General features: G+C 39.6%; 1 protein-coding gene across 7 annotated transcripts in view; it reads left to right on the top strand.

Annotated features, from left to right (window-relative positions):
* dab2ip (DAB2 interacting protein) overlaps positions 1-22,788 on the top strand; it is a 180,752-nt gene that overhangs the window by 78,464 nt on the left and 79,500 nt on the right. For 5 of the 7 annotated variants that reach the window (XM_023337804.1, XM_023337805.1, XM_023337808.1 and 2 more), the window contains 2 exons: positions 2,926-3,044; positions 10,194-10,312. In XM_023337804.1, coding sequence (XP_023193572.1) covers positions 2,926-3,044; positions 10,194-10,312 — 238 coding nt within the window. The remainder of the gene's footprint in view (positions 1-2,925; positions 3,045-10,193; positions 10,313-22,788) is intronic. The other 2 variants (XM_023337809.1, XM_023337807.1) reach the window with 1 other exon arrangement.

Genomic DNA, 22,788 nt, shown 5'->3' with positions numbered 1-22,788 from the left:
GTGATTTTACGTGCATTGTCCTGCCAAGAAAAGTATTTATTTATTAAAAACTCTAAACATTTTAGCATTTCTATTTTGTTAAAACTACAACACTCAATGTCATTTATTTGGATTTCAAATAAATTCTGCAAGTTCTGCACACTTGTTTGCAAACTGGCTCAAACTGTGTCAGATTGTCTGTGAACAACAATGTTCTTATTTTGGCTCGATTTATCAGGTGTATTTAGTTCCAGACTTTGTCTACGACACTTTAACACACAAATTCACATTGATCTAAACCAGGGGTGTCCAACCTCATTCCTTCACAGTGACTGTCCTGCAGCCATTAGATGAATCCCTTTTCAAACCTTTGCCTGAAGCAACCCGTTGAATTACCTCTTCAGCAAGCCGTCAAGTTTGGCAGAGGCCTGGTTACGGACCTACAGGGATGGATTCATTTAAAAGCTACAAGATGAGCTGTCATTGTCCTGACTCTTTGCCAGCCTCTAACAGGTTTTCTTCCTGTTATTTGGTTCCTTTTGTCTTTCAGCTTACTCTTCCCAGCTTCCCTGTCTTTGCTAAAGAGCACCACCCTCGCAGCAAAAGGTCGCCACCACCATATTTCCTCATCGCCACGGTCCTTTCAGGTTGATTTGTGCTGCTAGCTACGTTTGCTTTGTCAACATGGTTTATTAAAAAAACTGCAAAACAGTAAAATGTTGGGTTTTTTTTAAATGTATTTCCTCTGCAATTGCTCCATAAAACCCAGAACTGTGGAGTGCACAACTCACTTGTCCTGTCAGTGGATTCTTTCACCTGAGCCGTGGATCTGTGCCGCTCCTCCAGAGTTGCCATGGCTCACTTAGCTGCTTCCTTGATTATTGCTCTCTCTACCCGGCTTGGCAGTTCAAGTGGATGGGTATGTCCTGGTAGGTGCGGCTGAAAGTTGTGGTTGTTACATGACAGAACGTGGGAAAGTTCAGCAGCTGCATAAGCCAGGGTCAAGTCGAAGCGCTGCAACAATAACGGCAGCATAAGGTGGAAAACTCGAGATAATTTGTGCATTTGGAAAGAAATGCGTAAATTATTTCAGTTACGAATCGACAAGATGATAAATTTTCCTGTCATTTTCCTTTTGCCCTATGATAACATGGGAAATCCAAAAAGATTTCAGCGGTTTCGCACCAACTCATAGCCATGAATTTGTGTGGCCTTGGCAGGCAGCGTTACTGTAAGTCTGCAAGAAATAAATGAAAGTCAGCGTAATGCCTCCTGAAGCCAAAAGATTAAGCTGGGCGTCTTAATGTGTCCGTGTGCTCGAGGATTTGTTATATAATAAGGATATACTAATAACACACTAACACACCCTCCTCACACACTACAACATTAATTCACTTAGTGGTTTCAGACTGTTCAAAACGTATTTAAAATAATTTAACGTTGCCCGATTGATGATGTGGCCATGTGTGAACATTGTAATGTGGACAGACTTTGTCACCATATCAAAACTTGTGGCTCTCATTCTGCACTTTTATTTAGATATATTTTAATACAAATTAAGCAAGGCATACATCTGAAATATTGCGATGCTTGTGTGTTTTTTTTGTCTTTCTATTCTGGAGTCAGAAGGCAGCAGAGATAACTGAAATATGTGAAGACCTGCATGTTGGATGACTGTAGCATTCCTCATAGGCATGTCCAGATCTGTATCTTCCCTACACCCCCCCCCACACACACACACACACACGCATACACACCATCCCATGAGGAGGACACTCTCAGAACACATTCATAATGGTCAAACACCATGTTGTTTTTTTTAAGCCTTTCTCCTATTTTTTATTTTTATTTTCTGAAAATGTCCTTTTTCCTACATCTTGTTGGCAGAACCGTTTCAGAAAGAGAATGTGTGACTAACAAACTGTAATATAGAAACACATGTTCGTCCAGATGGTTTGGAAAAGTTGTTTTTTTTTATTGTCAAAAAACTGGAAAGTATCATGTCAAACTATTAGACACTAAAATTGTACAAACTTTGTTTTTTGGTTTTTACTTTTGTTCTACAAAGACAGGTTTAAGTTGGACTGCAGAAATGAAATAAGATAGCCAGACAAACAATACGATAAAAGCGTTGCCAAGTCTTTTTCAATATCTAGGCGTGTAAACGCTCAGGCTTCTAGCTACATCTATCTGTTCGGGTCGCAGCTCGACACCCTCTTTAAGTTCTTTTTCAAATTTCCATATACTTTTTCCTCACTATTTGTTGTGTATTTCTTTTCGTCTGGCAATGGCAATTCTTCAGATAGTCCTGAAAGGAGGATGTCACATCAGTTGGGAGTTTGAAGAGCAAAAATCCACTCAAGCTCTTTGCAGAGTTTCCGCACAAGCTTATGAACTCTTCCTTTTTTCATTTTATCTTGTGGTGCTTCTAGAGCTTTATATTCAGACAGAAAATGGACAGAGAGGGAGAGAGAGAAGGGGGATAAAACATGCAGCAAGGGTTCCAGGATTAGGCATCAAATCGCGGATGACTGCACACTGTAGTTCGGATTCATAAATTCCTACGTTGTTAGGCTGTGCTACAACTACATGACCCATGATGCACGGCAGCAGTGTACAACTATGGTTCAATCTTCTGAAAAAGTGCAAAATCTATCATGTAGTTACAGTATGTATATTCCTCCCAATGAATGATTTCTTATGCATACCTGTATGCGTGTTGTCCTTTGGAGTGGGTATTAAATAAATATTTGATCATGCTTAAATGAATCCACTGTCTTTAAAAGATTTGCCGTAGTTTGCTAATTGCCATCGTTTCCTTTTCAGGACTTTTTCACAAAGAAGTCATTTAAATGTACTTTGAAAGAAATTTTGCTCAAGAGCGAGCTTTAAAAATCGTTAAAGATTAAAAAGAAAAGAAAAAACAAACTTTCTTTATGTCTTCAGAGTCTCCTCCGGAGAGGACGGGACGCCGCCGCAGCATGCCAGGCTCCTCGGACAAGAACTCCGCCGTCATGGAAGCCACCTCCACATCCGCCACCCCTTTCAGAGTCACCGTGAGTGCTGTGAGTGCTGCTTATTTTTGACTCTACCTACCATCCTTTCTCCGTCTCTCCGTTATCTAATTTTTTTTTTTTATCTCATAGATTAATATTTTAGAAGGCTGTTTTAATGTCCAGATGTACTCATATCAAAATGGAACCGATTTGCTTTAAAAGTCACAACAGAGTCTTTCGAACTTTGACATCACAGCACACATTTGGTGTGTTGGGTTTTATTTCCAGCCTACATGATAGGTTTTATTTAAGCTCAGTCACTTAAACTCCCACACAGCTTCCCATTTTCGCCGTCAAACATAAATGGAGAGCACTCTCCCCCCGCCCCTCTTGCTTTTTCTTTTTTTTTTGTTGTCCATCAGCCCGCTGTAACGCTCTGTGTCATGTTTAATTCAGTAGATAAACAGCCAGTTAATGAAGCAAAAAATTCTGCCACGAGTCATCAATTTAAAGATAATTAGCAATTAGCATCACATATTTCAATTAATATTTAACAAGTGGGGAGATGGCAACCCGGAGGTGAAGTGTAAACCACTCAAAGTCAGGCCAGCGGAGCGACGACGTTTGTTTCTCATAAACATGTAAACTCCGTGTCATCTCTTTAGTCTTCACAGAATTAACAAACACAAGAATGGACTAAACTGGGAGCTAAAAGATATGACAGTATCCATTGCAACAGGAAAAAAAAACAACCAAGTGTTTTAAAGGCTTTTGTCAAAGTCGATATGAACTATAATTGATATGGACTTCTACGTAATAGGACATGCAGCATTTTTGCCATTTGTGTTACATTTTGTCTCAGACCTTTCTGGATCTTCTTGATCCCCTATAGAGAGACATTTGAGCAGAATCTTTGTTTGATCTTGATTTCAACAGGAATTAACAAGGGCTTATGAAAAGAAACAAAGAACTGCAGGCTTGTAAGAGAGGTAGAGGGTCAGATGCAAGGGCTGACTTATTGATTAGCCGCCTCTGAAGCAGCTTCTTGAGCTTCTCAGGGAAAAGAAAGTTGGAGGCAGTCTGCTGCAAAGTCATCCTCAGTCACATGACCTCTTGACCCCTAATCGTGAGCCTAATATTGATGAGCTTAAACAACTGATTCCTGCCCTAAGTGAACATAATTCTCCAGAAGATGGTGCAACTTGGCCTGTGGACTCCTTTCCCATATGCTTCCCCCTAGTGGTATTTACTGGTATTGCATCAACGATCAAACCGTGGCACTTTCAGGTGCCTTCCACATACAGCTCTCGAAAAAAAATTAAGAGACCATTTAAAATGATCAGTTTCTCTGATTGTACTTTTTATAGGTATATGTTTGAATAAAATTTTGCATTTACTTGCAGAAAATGACAAATGGTCAAAATAACGAAAAAGATGCAGTGCTTTCAGACCTCAAATGATGCAAAGAAAACAAGTTTATATTCATCTAGAAACAATAATATTAATGTTTTAACTCAGGAAGAGTTCAGAAATCAATTTTTGGTGGAATAACCAGGAGGTTCAGTGCAGTGGGCTCTTTTTTCTCTTTTTTCCAGAGCTGTAGACATTTATATATTTTGTCAAATTAAAACCACAAACATTGATATCATTTCTTGATGTTATACAATATAGGCCAAAGCAATGTCACTCTTAATTACGTGGCTAGAAAAACTGCGTGGTTTTTCACAGTTAAAAACACTGTAAAGTATTGTAAAGTATTTCTCTTTAACACAGACCGTGTCATGAAAATCAAGAAACAGAAATAATTTTTATTTTTTTTAAATCCTAAGATACTGTACTTCAGCTTGATTGGGTAGTTACATTTGTCTCATATTGTCAGCTTTTGATGTAAGGATGGACAACACATCACATTAGCTGCCTTGCATACTGACGATATGGCTAGTAAGGATGTTGGGTGTTGAGTGAATGGCTACTGTTCCTCATCATTCCTCTTTATTTCAGAAACAAACTTTCACACTCTGACAACAAGAATTATAATGATCTGTAAAGCACTCCTTCCAAGGCCTCGAGCTAAATCCGTCAAAATCTTTTTCACTCTTGCGTTTGGAGGGACTGGGTTTCATATCTGCAAACACACAGATATGAAACCACACACACACACGCACGCCTCTATTATTCTCATGCTTCATTCTCGAATGCTGTTATTTCTTTAGAACCATAAGCCACAAAAACTGAAATCTCTTCAAAATGTGGTACAATTAAGCAGAAAAAGAGTTAAAATAGAAGTTACAGTTTCTTTTGCTTCACTCATCCTAGGTGACTGAACTGATTCTCCTTCTCCACCTAGCTCCCGTTTTCTCTCCGATAAATAGCAGAAAGGTCTAATTGGGAAGGCACGTCCACTGGTTTTATCCATTTATGCTAAAGGAGAACACGAGATGTGACAGTAGAAGCAAAGACAGCCCCGCTGATTGTCCCGGCTCTGATTCTATCGGACCGCATTAAGGGCGGCCGGGAACCGGCGAGCCGAGGGAATAGAATTAACTGGTTGCAAAGCATTTGCTTTAATTTCATGACAAAAACGAGGCCCGGCAATAAAGCCGAGCTGAACTCCCTTAAGTGCTGATTTAATGAACTCGGACAGGCTGAGATTGCAATCAAGCTTTTGTAACATCCGCGTACACACCCACACACACGCAGTCGAGAGGTTATGCTGCAAACAAGATAGTGCAGTACAATATTGATACAATATTTCTGGAGCCGTCAGATTCCCTGTTTTGGATTGAGCGCAATAAGACAAGACAGACAGGCTGTTGAGAAGCAGGTGCCCCTCCATGCGGTATGCTCATGTTGAATTGGTTTGACATCCCACCCTGCCTCTTCGCTGTCAGCCACAGAAATATGGAATAAATAAACAGCTTGTTGAGATTCACATAAGCATGGGAAACCGTAGCCTCAAGTCTAGTTTTGTTTATTTGCAAATTGACAGATGCACAATACACTTTTTATTCCTCATTGTCTTCCACTTTTTTGGTTACATTTACCTCTTCCTGGCTGCCAGTCAAACTCGACGCTACTCTATATAGCACAGTGAATTTAGCATGTAATAGTGTTTGTACTTCCTATTATTCCACATCTCTTATAATGTGACTTAGACCCAACTTAGAGTGTAATATAACCCAAGGCAGAGTCAGAGGAATTCAACATTCATTGTACAAAGTTAGTTTCGTTCCCCATTTTGTTTTTCTCAGTCTGCATTTTTGTGTGAAGGGTACTTCTGTTTTTTTTTTTTTTTTACAGGTTTGTTTTTATATTGAAGTCCTTTTCAAACAAACAAAAAGTCAAATAATGCTTGAAATACCCTAGATCATTGAAACGCACACAAATCCATAAAATAAAAGCCTGGGCCAATTAAGCGACTTAATATGAACCATTGCAGTACTTGTTATCTTGAACAGATTTTTGGGGTTTGTGAAGCCGTGCTACATGTAGAATACCGAGTCTAGCTGGGTTCTTCTTTTCTTTTATGTTTGCTGTTGTTTTCTGTTATTTATCCTACGGTGCATGGTGTGATAGGTGTCTTATTCAGAATCCCTAGCTAAATAAGAGCAATAGCAGGCCGCGTCAGAGTGAAGCCCAAAACTATATTTTGCTCTATTTGACCATCCTTTATTTCACTTTGCTCTGCTACCAATTCCATGCTCTGCTGAGCTCCTATCCGCCACTGACCTTGTCACTCGTTTGCTGTACTTTTCTCCCAGCTTTCCTCGTCGCTTAGTTTCATTCCGTTGCTTCTTCTGCTGACTTGTGCTCTGCCACCTCCACATTGTGCTCAAATTATTTCATTTATCCTCCTGCTGCTTGTCATCTCTCACTGTCAGTCATTTTTCTCTCTATTTTCTTTAGTTTTTGGGTTGACTTCGGCTCACTTCATGTCCCTTCTTCTCCTTTCTAATTCATTTTGGTTATTTTATGTGATTTTACTTTTAAGTTCCGATTTGAATTATGTTGAATTTGTTTTAAAAAAAAAAAAAGTCAAGTTGGCCACAGCTGTCCACACTCTGCTTCATATCTCTGATTTGTCTTTCATTAATGCCCCTCTCTGTGCTCGAATTGGGAGTTTTATTCATCACCTTGCCTCATGAGGATGCAAAAAGAAACAACATTTTAATTTGTGAGCCGCGAACATGCAGACGACAGCAGGCTAACACGCTCTCCTGGGGCTGCGGCGAAGAAGTGCGGAATCGCTTTGCCTTTCAAGCAGTTCGGAAGCAGTGATATGCGGAAATGAGAAAAAGGTGTTTGGGCGTTATTAAATTTTCATCTGCACTGTCTTCTGTGTCAAAACGTCAAACTCAGTGGGTCTTAATCTCGTCATGGTTACGGAGGAGCTGATGCGGTACGGGGTGGTTAATAGATTCCTTCTGTTTCACATGGACTCCTCTATTTCTTTGTTTAGATAGGACTTTCCTACTAATCAAACCACATGCCTACACTCCTAAAGAAAAAAACATATATATTGATGTCATCAGACAGAGTAAATGGGTTTTTTTTGTTTGTCTTTTGTCCAAGTTTTGAGTATGAAAAAGTAAAAGCAACCCTGATCCCGGAGGGTTCAGTGGGATCATTTGATTTCACTTATGAAGAAAAAAGCGGAAGTTTAGCTGTAATCACAGCTCATCATAGTCGTCCTCCTGCTGTCACAATGTTTATCTCTCCTCATACATTACCGTATTTTACATTGTTCTAAATCACTAAAGTACGGGCGTTTCCTATAATAGTCCCCCTATTACGCATAGTGCATGTGCATTAGGTGAAGTTATTTTTCCAAAGATGGAAAATGGCCTTCATATTCTGTTGTATGTTACAGTTTTCCTTGGCATAGAGTTGATCTAAACTGAAACCTCTTTCTGATTTAAAACTGCAATCCTTAGAAATACTCGATTCCCAGATTATTAGAAGCTATCTGAAAGTTTTGGAAAAGCTCCCACAGAGTCGCATCTAAAGTTGCTGAGTAAGCGGAGTACTTCTGTAGCGGTAAATTGAACTTAATGCAGAGTTGATGCCGTGATTCCTTTGCACTATTTGCTCCGGTCTTGTTTCTCCACGATCCTCCTCATTTAAAACAAGTTATTATTTCAGCTCCCTGTCGTAGCCACTGCTTTATTTGTGCACTGCAGCTTTGGACAGGAATGTGCATCAACAGCGAAAATGTAATGCTTTGAATATTTGTTCACAGTAATCCTGCCTTACCAAAAAACATAAATAAATAATAAAAAATCTTTTCCTTCAAAATGACCAAGTAATTAGGAATTGTAGCACTTTGTGTTCGTACACAGTGATGATACACACACTCATTATTTTCATATAGTTTTTTGCAGTAGTTCAGTAGTTGTAGCAACTGTATTATCAGAAAGGAGTTCTAAGTTTGATATTTTCTGTTTACTGGTTTGTTTTGCTGCATCAAGAATTGTAAGTTGAATGATAATAAAGGGACGCCACATCTTTGATCGGATGCCTGCAGTTTTTTTCAGATACACCAAGCCCTTCAGTTCAGAGGGCGTCCTTTGTTTTCAGGCCAGAGTGCCTCCTGATGACAGGTGTTGTTCATCGGGATGCTGAGGTTTGCTCTGTGATCAGGTGCCAAGCTGTGAGGAAGTCGCTGTCCAATTATCCCCAGTCCATCGAAGCCTGGGGAGACCTATTCATACTGTAGGTGGTAATTGTTACACAAGTGTGTTAATGGCCTGAACGGGGTGGAGGGAGGTCTCTTTCACTGGGCAATTTGCCCATCACAGCCATGTGGAAGGGGCGATGCATATGAGGACAACGGAAGGTTAAAGCACTTTAGGTAATGCATGTCTGTTAGGGTATGTGATGCGTTTTTTTGTTTTTTTTTTCCATCTTAGTCTGACTGAAATCTCAACCTGGTGTTCTGCTTTGTGAAATAAACCACTGCAAAAGGTCTTTGCGAAAGCTTTCAGCGAGATACAGAACTCTTTTACACATTTGCAATTTTTGCAGCCTCGTGACTAATAGTTTCTGCAACGTGGTCTTCATGAGGGAAACTGAAAAAGCCCACCTGTGATTAAAACATTAGTGAACGCACAGCCTTGTGAAGAGGAAGCACACTGCACAGGTCGGAGGTAAAGTTGTGGAAAAGTTGTAGAAGTGCTTTACTTTAGCAGAGGCACACAGGGAAGCTAAGCACAAAGTAACTCTTAACTAAAATCTATCATGGGTGCAAAACATGTGTTAGTCAAAGGCCTGACCTTAAATCCAATTCTTTTCAGGTTTGTATTTTATTTGCTATATAACTTAGATTATTCTGTATCATTGTCCTTCCACTTCACTCATATGTAAACTTGAAATGCACATGACAAAATGTGATGCGTGTTCAACGGGTATGAATACTTTTGCAAAGGTCTTCGTAATCCTTGAGAGCATGGGTTTAAAATCATTATCTTTGCGTGTTTGACGTGGTTACCTTAAGAAAAAAGACCACTCCACATGTCAGGAAATTGGACCTGAAAGAACATCCTTTCAGCTCATAAGAACCCAAAGATGAACGGTTTCGTTGCAGTGAAGAAGGACTTAAGATGTCCAAGAATCCCCAGTAAGCACCAGGACTCCTACTGAGGAGTGCACTTCAGAATCCTGTTGGCTGCAGCCCAAAGCTTGACAAGTATGGGTAACAGCTGAGCTGAGTGCGTCCAAATGCACAGTGTGGATGCAACGTTTTGTCCAACAAAAAAAAAAAAAAAGGGAAACGTTATGGCATTTCTACATCACTCATTTCATTCACTTGATAGTTACCATAGAGATTGAAAGGGTTGAATTGCAAATGTAAGAAGAAATACGCATATTAAATTTCCCTCCACTTCACCCAGACAAGCCTAGAACCGATTAGCTGGTTTTTACCTGAACTTACATAATTTGTGGTAATTCCACCCCGGCTCCATCTCCACTCCACTCTGAGCTCGGCTTTTATCTAACAGAGTTAAATCTGGGGCTCTGAATGTTCGGGTCGTATTCTCTAATCTCTGATGTGAGCCACATTTATTCATTACCCTTCAACTACCGATGACACCTCGCCTCACAGATTTTAAAATGCTGAGCATACATGTTTGTATTCATATTTTGCTGTCATGTCGTCAAGCTCAACCACATCGCCGAGACTTCGGTGACGCTGTAATGTCGACTGTCTTCCTCCACCAGGGCTTTCTGAGTCGACGGCTGAAGGGCTCCATAAAACGCACCAAGAGTCAACCAAAGCTTGATCGGAACTCCAGCTTCAGACACATCCTTCCCGGCTTCAGGAGCGTGGACAATGACAGGTGAGGTTTTGTTCCCTCTAGACTTTTATGTAAATGATAGCTTGTTGTTGCATATACATGTGGTTCCTATATTAGTTTGGGGATGCATAAGCTTTGAACAGTACTTTATTGATGATCGACAAATTGAAAGACAGTAGTGGAGGGCTAAACTCTCACACGTCGGCGTCAAATGGCTTTGTTTTGCCTCCGGGAACATTCAAACACATTACAGAAACAGAACATTTACTCAGCAATTGCAGGTATTTTAGGAACGGCTGTCATCCCAAAATAGCTACGGCGGGGTTTGGATGATTGAGTAAACTTGTGTCGCACTGTCACATTAAAGAGAAGTGCTATTGGTAAAAAAAAAAAAAAAAAAGAGGTTGTCACAGCAAAGAACATCACAACCCAACTGTTGGAAATACTCTGCATGTTCTAATGAATAAACAATGCAATAGCATAACTTCACAAAGCGTAACACTTGAGCTCAGAGGTGCCTGACAAACTCCAGGGTGCCGGAAATATATGACGCATAAAACAGCTACATAATTTAAGTGGAAATACAAAAAGAGTCAGGAGTATTAACATGCATAATCTTTCAAGACGTAAAGTGCGAGGTCTACAGAAGACCGGCAAATTACGTCAAGTTAATGATTCTGCGATTCCTTCCAGTTATTGTCCTATTTCATGGACAATAAGATATGTCTATAAAAGATTCAAACATATAGTTTTTCTGTTGATTTCAGGTAAATTCAGAGCATTTGAAGCTCATCCGTATTTATTGTTTCATCCACCTGGTGCAGTATACACTATCAGTGGCATCAAAACAGCCACACGTCATTTGATGTCTGTCCAGTTTGTATGCATGGATGTTTAATTTTGGCATTTTCTTGATAAGAGAACATCTACAAAAGTGATAAACCAGTTCATCGAATTCCTATTTTAATAGAAAAAGTTGAGTTTTCTTGTTTAACGGTCAGTTAAGAATAAAAAACAAGACCAAACAAAAAAACTCCTCTGCAACCCCCTAAGATTATGTTGCTTTTTTTTTCTGAACTGATCCACTCCGCTGATCCCTCTGCCTCTAGAGCTACCATTTAATAGCCTTTTGCCTCTGGCTGTGTTTACTGGCAGTAGATGCTATCCTTTGCTAATTTTTGCAGGTGTTCAGCTGCTTGGCTAACATTTCCCACTCTCCCCTAGTCTGCAAATATGGGGGGATAAAAAGCCAAATTCTAGTCCAAGCAGTCGCTGCCCCGTAATTACACTTCCTGCTCACTCTTTTTGAGTGTCTCTTTCCCATGCTTGGCTAACAGCTGACTCTGCCTGCACCTACCTACCTACCTACCTACCTACCTACCTACCTACCTACCTACCTACCTACCTACCTACCTACCTACCTACCTACCTACCTACCTACCTACCTACCTACCTACCTACCTACCTACCTATCTACCTTCTTTCCTCCCTCCCTCCCTTCCTCCGTCTCTGGGAAAAAGCCAAGGTGTCCGTATGCGGGGTTTAATTAAAGAAAGCGCCGTGTTTGAAGGAGACTTTCTATGCCGTTCCATTTCAAAACTTAGAGATGAGTTACTGCCTCGCTTCCCACTTTTAATGAGGCATTAACGTCACTGTCAGACTATCACAAGGGAACACTAGCCACTGTTAAGTGTGGAACACAGTGGACTTTTTCTGTCCTTCAGTCGGACCGAATGAGCTCACCTCATTTGCTTTTTCCCCACTGTCTTTTCCCATCCTCCTCACCAAATCTTGCTTGTGTATGTGTTTTTTTTTGGGGGGGGGTTGCTGTTCTGTTTCTGATCTGATGTTTTGGACTCATCAACCTCCTGTTTCAACCTTCATTTTTTTTCTCTCTCTCTGACGGTTAGTAAAGCGTCCAAAACGATCAGCGTTTATGCAGCTCTCTGATAAAGCACACAGAGAGGAAGGCAAACACTGGAGCGGAAATTGGAATGTCCTGGAGGTGTCTTATCTCTCCCAACACAGAACGGCGCACAATATGTACACACACCTCAACTACAAAAAGCGAAAATTCATTACGATTGGTGTCCTTATAAACAAGTGGTTTTGTGATGTAGAAAAAAATAAAAAGCCCTGAAAAAAGCAATTCTACGACGATTGGATACATTTGTAGAAGAAGATGCAGAGTTACAGAGAGCAGCGTGAGACGAGGCAGGGATCCTCGCTGCAGGGCATAAAACACCGCAGAAGGTGACAGACTCTGGAGAAGCCTGGAAATTCAGAGATAATCAGATACAGGAGAGGAAGGAATCTCTCGTCGCGACGGTCTACACGTGTGCAAATGTGCAGCCACGATTGTCGAGGATGCGTCACTTGTCCTTAAGCCATGCAGCTCCAATCGTTTTACTTTAATTGTTTTGAAGGAAGCGGAGCACACGGCCTCGGGTGTCGACACCACACACGATTTTGACTGCGTGTGGTGTTCGCCGCAATGATATTCGGAGGCCAGGTAGCCTGAAGGAGGCTCAAAAGCTGGACATGCTGCAGAGAAGCAGCTGCATACTCGGAATGAAAAATTCATCCATATCAATCAGGGTCCTGGACTCTCGGCAGGCGTCTGCAGCAAAACAAAGCAGCAACACAGGGAAAGAGCGCACAAACACTAATTTGCTCACCCCATTCATTTCGAGGGTTTGCAATCAGACAAATATAGGTTTACGAGATATAATCAGGAAGTTTTGAGGGTGTTTTTGTTAATGTTTTTAATCTGCTCTAAAATTGTGTAAGATCAATTTTCTAAGTGTTTTTGGTGATAATTTGTTCATTTGTTTTTTTTATTTTGATTATAGTATCCATTACAGTGGTAAAAAGTTTGTTTTTATGCATGGACAGAACTTTTGCCATCTTTGCAAATTATACAATAAGGAAGTTGATGTTTATATGGTACGTCTTACCTGAGAGCAATGAGCTCAAACATTTGTAGTTTTGTCGTCTTTGCCAATATTTCGTCTAAAGTTCTATAATTGCCAGTTTCACTGGGCAATTTCTGAAAGAGATGCTTCTTTCTTAAGAGTCACATTTTTAGCAACTCTTAGTGTAAAATCCTCTCTCTGAAACTATAATGGTTATACAATATTCTCATAGTCTGTCCTGATAAGGGAGGGGCATTTTGTTTCACTTTTTACTTAAGATAATAATCAGCCACTTGGTTTCATCACTTCACTGCGTGGATAGCAGCTCTGCCTCCTCTATGTAAGCCAAGTCATCACTGCCAAAGATCAGACCAACCACTGTAGTGTGGTTGGAAAACCTTTTTTATGGTGTTGAGCTCGGTTGAGGTGGAGGTCTAGTACACAGCCCTGTGGTACACCAGTGTTGACGCCCTCATCGTCTGGGATGTATTGGACGGGAGATTCAGTCTCCAGTGGCATCTGAATGGTGAGTGCAGTCTATTAGCCTGGAAACCAGACTGTTTGGACGGACGAAAGGCTGAGGTAGAATCCCTACAAGGCAGCCTTGTGTATTGTACCCTCTGCTTCAGGTGGATAAGTTGGTGGCTATGCTAGCACACTGATGTTGTCCGAAGTCGGTGGCAGGTTTGCAATGACCTTATGCACATGTGTTGACATAATTGCCTTTGACAGAAGAACAATTAATCTAACCAGACAATCTATTGTGTTATGTCGCAGCTAAATACTGTATTTAAAGGTTATATGGTCAGCTTGAGGGAATCCGATAACAGCAGATAGGACATGGGCAGAAACTCAGATTGTCACTGTTCAACTTTTGCCCTCAACTTGTTCAGACTGATTAAGATTCCCCTTATGAATGCAAAGAGATTTTTCTAGACCTTTGCAGTTATAAAATATTTTCTTTGGATGGTGCACTAGTGGAGGTTAATGTGTCTGTGTTTGAATCAAATTTATGTGACCCTCATGTGCTGTCGATCTTGCTCCCTTCATCTGAGTAAGCCTCCTTACTGGATTTGATGCAGCAAGAAGGATTACTGGTTTACAGCAGCATTGTGCCTGGCCTGGACATTGCAGTGTTCCTATCAGTAGGCAAAAGGTGGAATTGATCCTTAGGCTTTGCTCACAGTACAAGCAGCATTGTTGTAAGTTATAAATATTAAATGGGAATTCTTGTTCTGATTTCTTTGATGCTTCCCTCTCCATTCCATCATGCGCCGTATCACTTATTGTTATGCACGGTAATTAGGCATTGTTCGATCTCATAATTGGAGACTGAGTGATCTTACTCTGTGTGTTTCTCGTGTGTTCTGGTAACAGCGGTTCTTGGACATGACTCGGGCGTCCTTGTGGAAAGAATGCTGCGGTAAAAAGGAAGCCTCTTTTTTTGTCGCAGGAAGACACCAGGTCTGGATGTTCAAAGACAGCAACGGGGTCAGATTTATGGCCTCATTTGATCACCTATGTAAGAGCAGTATCTCTTTAGTGAGTAGCTATATTTTTCTGTCGTTGGAAAAACATTGCATTTGTTTGAAAAAACAAAACAAAACAAAAACTGGGCGGTATGGATGATGGAGCATGATGGTAGAGATCTGTACAATAACATTAAACCAACCCTAGTAGTGACACTTAGAAATAGGAGGGTATTATGTTCTGCTGGTATTCATTAAACATGTCACAATATCAGGGGACACGATTCAAAAATTAAAAACAAAAATGTTTAGCATTTGCTGTTTTTATTTGAAAAATAACAGATATTTTCACTCCTTATAGAATCAAATACATAGTAGTACATAATAGGAAAGTTTTTAGTATTTTTAAAGTGTTGGCAACTTATATTCTAACTACTTAGTCAGCTGAACCTTACTATATCCATAAAATGCAATGTTTCTGTATTCCAGTGTGCAGTATATTATGTGATGGTGACCAATCTGGAGTGAACCACTTTTCAGCTACTGACCACTGGAGAAGGACACCAGCCACTTGTGGATTCAGTAATTTTAACAAGCAGTGCGTTTGAGAACTGTCATTCAAACAATAGAGTAATTTGCAGTGTTAATTATTAATGCACAAATTATTAAAGGAAAGAAAGATCACTTCTAATGAATATTTGTCTGTTTTTTTTTTTTTTGGGCTGCACAGTGGCACAGTTGGTAGCACTGTTAGCACTGTTGCCTTGCAGCAAGAAGGTCCTGGGTTCGATTCCCGGCCCGCGGTCTTTCTGCATGGAGTTTGCATGTTCTCCCTGTGCATGCATGGGTTCTCTCCGGATACCCCGGCTTCCTCCCACAGTCCAAAAACATGACTGTCAGGTTAATTGGTCTCTCTAAATTCTCCCTAGGTGTGAGTGTGTGTGTGCATGGTTGTTTGTCCTGTATGTCTCTGTGTTGCCCTGCGACAGACTGGCGACCTGTCCAGGGTGAACCCCGCCTCTTGCCTGGATCGTAGCTGGAGATAGACACCAGCACCTCCCGACCCCAATAGGGACAAAGGTGAACAGAAAATGGATGGATGGATGTTTTTTTAAGGCTTTAGAGTTGTTTAAATAAAACTCGAGTTTGTGAAATATAATGATTTTTTTATTGTTTAATATTGAAGTTCACCAAACTATTTCCACGCATTCGTTCAAAGACTGGGGAAGGAATATGCGCAAATCCTTGTTGACGTAGGTTTTCTTTTGAAGGGATATCATTAAAACCTCTTGAACTTTTTCACATCTTTCCAGATTAAAAATTCCTCACCTCACCGTGTTTTATAGGGTTTTCATATGACAAAACCACGCGATGCAATTTACTACTGCTAAGTGAACAAAGTAGCAAAAAGATGGTTTTCAAAATAATAATTAAAAAAAGGTGTCAAAGATATGAAATTGTTCCTCATCCTTCCTGGAAAAGTAACTCCAGGTCTGCCAGATTAGATGGAAAGTCGTTTTAACAAATGTTTCAGAGTTGCCTCATCTGAAGCATTTTTCATACTCTTAACAGGATTTCTCTAAGCAATACACTGCAATAAGCTTCTTCCATCTTCCTGTGAACCAGTTTTCCTTTAGCGGTAAAGTATACGTGACGCTCCCACCGCCATGTTTCAGTGGTGGTATGTTGAGGGTTCTGTCAGATCTTTGCCTTGTATAGTTTAAGCTACATGCAAGATGACGCTAACTTAAATTTGGAGGAATCAAGATTCCCCAAATGGATCTTAGGGGGCTAAACACAAATGGACACCAAAATGGATGAAATATGATTACAGGTTGTTATTGTTAAAAAAGAAAGTATTCTTACCCCCTGAATTAATTACATCTCTGTTTTGTTGGTGGTGATTGGAGTTTGTGGTTGGTATGAGAAAAAGTCATGGAATGTTTTTTTGCAAGCCACTGGATCAAAAAAGCATTTTTACTATTGATGAGCCCATATAATAACTTGCAGAGTAAATCTTTACTGTTTCTTGTGACAAAAAAAATTTAGATTTTTATTACTTGTATTTTGTAAAGATTGAGTCCTTTAATAAATCCTTCAACAACAGGCACTTTAGTTCAACCTCCAGTTAAAGATGTGAATCATACAAGAACATAATCAGATAAGTAAGCTTTCCGTGATGAATTCGGTTTATGTTTACATGTTCTTGTCGTGCATGAAGAGCCATGCATCAAAACAACATGGTTTGGAATAATAGACTTCAGCCCGAAAAGCATTAATATGAATTTTGAGGGTTGGGTGATTGTTTCTTCCCCCCATTTCAGCTTTCTGTGGATTGGATGTCGTGCGGTAGTGCATCTGTGGAAGTAATAAAAAGAGAGAGAGAGAATGATGGAAAGAGCGCAGCAGTGAGGAAAAGACACATCCATCCATAAATCCAATAAAGTGATGACATTTAGAGTTATTAGATTCTGTAAACATTCCCCAGGTGGTCCCACAACAATATCCCATTTCTTTTGCTCCTTTTTCCCGTCCTTTCCTCTGTTCTCTTCGGCTCCCCCTACGCATCCCGATCAGTCATATCATTATGACCAGTCATTCAGTGTAGGATCAAGTGTAAGACAGAGACACACCTTGCAGTTTTTTTTTCTTTTCAGAAAACCATGCGTCTCTTTTTACTTCCAATTTAAAATCATGCTGCCTTGTGTCTCTTTTTTGCAGTACATCTCAATTAAATAATTCTTGGTTGGGCAATTGGAAAATGTGAAGCCCTTATGATAATTTTGCAACGCATTGTATTATACTGTGTGTAGTTTTTGCTATAATCCCCCCCCCCCGTCATCAATTTGTGGATTGTTATTTAGTGTTTGCTTGTGATCATTTCCTTCATAATCGTCACCAGTGAATAAAGATCAAATCCGGAAATGCTCCAGGAAAGCAAAAAACACCTAATGCCAGCAATCAGATGCTCAGTTTTCACTACGTCAGTAGAAAACAAAAGCCAAAAAATCCCAAAAATACATCAGCGTTTTCATTAGGTTTATTTCAGCGGCATAATTAGAGACGGCGACAGTACTTCTTCCTCCTTTCTCTTTTTGGCGCCGTGCCCCTCTTGCTGTCTCATTTGCCATGCATCGGCATGATTTTGTGTCGATGAAACGTGGCTCTTGGGGTAATAATGGGTTTCACAGAGCAGGTTTTTACCTAACACTGTGCGTTATTAGCCTCTATCCCACACAGACCCAAATGATGAACTCATCAGCAGCCTCTCAGGCTCTAATGCCTCTAATTTGGGGATGATTATAATATCATTATTTCTCTCTGTTGGAGATTGTTTGGAGATGAGATTAATTTTTAGCGCAATGTTTTACGGAAGTTCCTCTGGAGACCTCGGTGCTCTTTGAAGCGATGGATATGTCATGTTTTTTTCTTTTTCCTTTGTTGCAGAGCTCTGCATTTTTAATTGCGCTAACTTCCTTAAGCGTTTAGTGCAAATGTTTTCTCTTTTAAAGTTATATTTATTGATATTATAGGAGAATGTTTATGTTTCAGAGCATTCCACACAGTCTCTGATCAGTGAATTATAGAGTCAACAAATGGACCTAGTCAGGAAAAGCACAACAGCACAGGTGGAAAAGTTTTTTTTAATTTAATAATAAATTAATTTATTATTGCAGTAGCAGAACCTTACAATGTAAAAGTTGGATCAACCCCAGCTTTAATTAGAGTACATTTATTCAAGTAGAGTGAAAAAAACTCACCTTAATGTCTAATTACTTTTTTTAACAATATCCCCAGTTTCACATTTGGTCAATTTATAATTTACATTTTAATTTGCTTTGTACCTAATAAGCTTTTACTAGTGTGTCTATAGTAAGACCAATAAGAAAATAATTAAAGTTTTTTTTTTTGAGACATCCTGGGATACATTAACCATTTACTTTGCTTTAGCAATATATGGATTTATGAAGGTCCCACTCTAAATTTGCGATATTTTTGTATCTTGTCCTGCTTTGCAGACCACTCTAGAAACAAAGGGTGACTTTTGTTCTCTGAAAACATTCATCCTTTGTGAACATTAGCATTTTCATGATGTCAGCACAGTGCACTATATGTCTTAGTACCGCTAAACTGTGTCACAGAACCAAAACAAAGAGTCAGCTTGAAATAAAGGAACTAAACTCCTATAGGGTATAAAAATCCCTTTAGAAATGTTTGCAGATGTAAGAATCCCCTCAAAATATACAAATGTTTTATTTTGCTCCTTTTAGGACTTTTGCAAAAATCCTGAAAGGGGGACTTTTCACTGACTGATGTGACATTGAGCCTTTAGCCTGTTCTTTCTTTCTTTGGAGCAGCTGGAGAGGAAGATAGCAGCATAACCTTGATAAAATAATATGCACTGTTCTTTGCTTTCCTCTTGGTGCCGTTGAGATGGAAGACCACCGCCCCACCCACCATATTCAGTGGCCATCAATCAAGTGTTTCCCACCAATCTGCGTTGTATTCACTCTTTGTTAACAGCGAAGGAATTAAGTTATTTTAAATGTGATTCATATTCATGGCTAGACCAAATGGGCTTTACATTAAAAAGTCTAAAATGTTTGTTGAAGTCAAATAGATCTCATTTAACCGTAAGTGTAAATGTGATACTTTAATCAAACCAAACTTGATATTGGCGTGTTCCTGTAGAGCGTCGCAGTTTATCACCACTGTGATCTTTTTACAAACCACATGATTTGCAACACAATGACCCCCCCGAGGCCATGCTTGTAGTGCTGGCACCTGCACAGCTGGTGAGGTCTTGTGGGTTTGTTGATGTTTAACCCTCATAGGGCTTCTGTGAGCCGGGGCCAAGCGTGCCAAGGGGGTCTTTGCTCTTTCAGTCCCTCCATGGGTAATGAGCTATAATGGATCGGTCCAGGAGCGTGATGAGAATACAGAGGGCCCCATCAAAGCAGCGCTCGGCGCATCCTTTAAAAAAAAAAAAAGACTGCTCAGTAGGCATGCAGCGCACTCATTTAGTCGTTAATCCAACCCTAAACTGGTCAAAGGCTCTTTAGATGGCTGTTATAAGGAGATATTACTAATAGTAGAAGCTGTAGAAGCTCATTATCCACAGCTGACTATAACACTCTCTGAGAAAAGCGTGCACGCAGAGGTAGAATTATGTATTTTGGAAGTGTATTTTCCTCAGGATTCTATAATACAGCATGTTCAACCATATATGTGCAACAGGAGTTAATTGGGGACTCGTCTACATATTTTTTCTGAAACAGTTTGCAGATGTATGCAGTAAAACAAGTTGACAACTTTTATCCATTGACAATACTGCAAATGGAGTTGGAGTGAATGCATCTAAGTGATTTTGTGACGTTGGTACTACTCTATGGTGTTGAAAAGTATAGTACAGATTGGTTTTATTTTTTTTTCTCTAGAAATCAATAAAATGGAGAAAGGCTAATAGCCTGGCAAAGGAATTCCTCGTTCCAGTAGTTTCAAATAACTCAAGCTGAAAATGTTCATCTCTACTCTCTCTAACGGCATGTGAAATATTTACATCTTCACCAGAGATCATTTTTATTCATCAACCAAACGACACCTGAGTCAGAATGCAAACTTATCTTGGTAGAAGTTGTCTGTTGTATCAATTCACTTGATCAGCTGGTCATGAGTCTGGCAAAAAATATAAATAAAATAGAACATTCACTTCATACCTGTGAATCAGTCACTGAAGTCAGATTCTAATTACGTGTCAGAGCTAGCAGCAATCCTGATGTTAGTATCTAATAGGGCCACACGATATATTAAAAAAATGTGTAGACCTACAGTATGTTAACTATTTACTAGTACTTCTGATAGTTTTAATCTTTTTAAACCAAAGGCTGGTATATTTCTATTTCCATTTGTGCCTGATGCCATTGCAAAAATAATATCCAGTCTCATTCCTCAACATTCCTAGCCTACTCAGAAGTGTAAAAATGTCGGTAGGCTTTGCCACAGTAATCCCACATAGAAACACTTTTTTTTCCCCGTTTGAATTGTTTAAAAATAGCTTAAAGCAGCTAAAAACAATGATCCAGCCATTAACCTTTCAAGTCTTTCTTCCTTTTTCTACATACTCAGTGTGATGTGACATCTATCTTCAACAGGTAAAGTAACTATTACTGACATTAACCTCACATAACCTCTCTTCAAAAATTGCAAGCCCTTTAAGGGCCCACTGGATTGCCATGGTGATAAGCTTAATGCATTATCCCTACAGTCATCTTTGTAAAAGGCCCTTACCATCCATTTTACTCATTTTGGTTATGTCCTGCTGAACCTTCTTTTCAGTAACCCACACAGACTTTTATTTAAATTTAAAAAGCTTATGCAGTCTTTTAGCTTTTCTTAGTCGGCCTTAAAGGAGGCGTAGAAGTAGCTTCACATTCACAATGGAAGTGGTAATAGAGTCATTAATATAATTGATTATGACTGACATAGGTAAATGGGATGTTTAACTGAAGTTTTCTTTTGCCTCCATGAGTTAGAAATGTGCATGTAAACGTGATAATCTTACTTAAGGATTTTATTGTTAAAGCTGGCTGAGAGAATGAAGCAGAGGTTCGACTCTGCCAGCTACCATCTTCCAATCCACTAAGTTCAGAGAGAAAACTCAGGCCTGAAAATCACTATTTGAGCTCCAGCTGTATGGTCAGTAACATTCCTACTTCTATTTGAGGGTGGGTGATAGCCCAGCACCGACTTTGGTTGCTAAATTGAGCTTCACGGCTAAACTGGCTCTCAATCAGTGAGTACTTTTACATTTTACAGAGACCAATCCAAGTTGCTTCCAGCTTGAAGCCTTTAAAACAACCCTCCCTGTGACTCTACATGGTGTTTAAATATTAGCATGACAGGCCTAAGCCATGAAATGAATGTAAAAGAGTTGTATCTTCTTATAAACTTACACCCAATGCTGGTATACATGTTTCCTTTATTTCTCACCTCAAGCTGTGTGTCTTCCAAACATTACTTCATTAAGGTCAAACTGTAAGAATGATGTCAGACGTCCTGCATGTTTTAAATATGCCCCTGCGCCAACATAGCTAATTCAAATGTCTAAATTTGCTTCTCTGCATACTGTTAAGTCCTTATATGGCGCTGTATTCAGTGCCAAAATTAAGGCTATTACACACTCAGTGGTTCTTATATCATTTCCGCAGCCAGCTACTGATCTTATTAATGACAGGCCGGCACTGGTAGATGAGTAATGACCACAGGTTACTGAGTTGCCGGTGCTATCAAATGAGAAAGACTCCACTCACTTGAATTAGCTATAGAAAGCCTAGTAACTAGCATGATTAGATTATTCACCCACTTGATTACTTACTTTCTCTGCTTACCATTAGCATGGATAGGCTAGCAACTAGCATGCTAGACTGCGACACTGTTCATATATTCTTAGACGGCGACAACGCCTGTGACACACATTTTCTTTTTCTCTAAAGGAAACGTCATCTAGAAAAATGGTTAGCGTACAGTTTGGCCTGTCAGGATAACAAATTTTGCTGGATGATTTATTGTCCCAGAAGTTATTGTGATAAACTATAATATTGTTGTTTTGAGACCATTTTAAAGTAATGTAATGTTAATGGGGTAATAATTCAAGAACACAGTCTTAAAGATCGATAAACTTTAAATCCTAACAAACATTTAACCCTGGAACTGGAAGACCTTTTAAGTTTCCAAAATAAGTAAACAACAGGACAGGAAAAAAAACGTCTCTGTACACAAAACTGTTCTTCAAGAAAAGGGGTTAGTTGAGCTCAAAACACCACACTGAAGAATTTTGTCATCCAGATTTTAGTAGAAAGAGAAAACTGATAAATTATGCAAATATAAATGATTGAGCTTGCTTTGATTTATCATGCGATGAATTGATTTATAGTTTACTGTAAAAGGCCTACATATAATATCTGTAGGCATCATACATTCGATGCATTGATGTGTTTTTTTTGGTAGTAACCCAACTTGACTCAAAGAATAAACATACTGCACAATACAAAGATAAAGTTCGATTACGAGTGAGATAAGTTACAAATTGGTCTCATCTGCCCAGAGTGCCTGCTTACATGTTTACTGTGACTGT

The sequence above is a fragment of the Xiphophorus maculatus genome, chromosome 8, assembly GCF_002775205.1.
Source record: "Xiphophorus maculatus strain JP 163 A chromosome 8, X_maculatus-5.0-male, whole genome shotgun sequence".
NCBI lineage: Eukaryota > Metazoa > Chordata > Actinopteri > Cyprinodontiformes > Poeciliidae > Xiphophorus > Xiphophorus maculatus.
The sequence above is the reverse complement of the archived record's forward strand: the minus strand, read 5'-3'. Positions and strand labels throughout refer to the sequence as shown.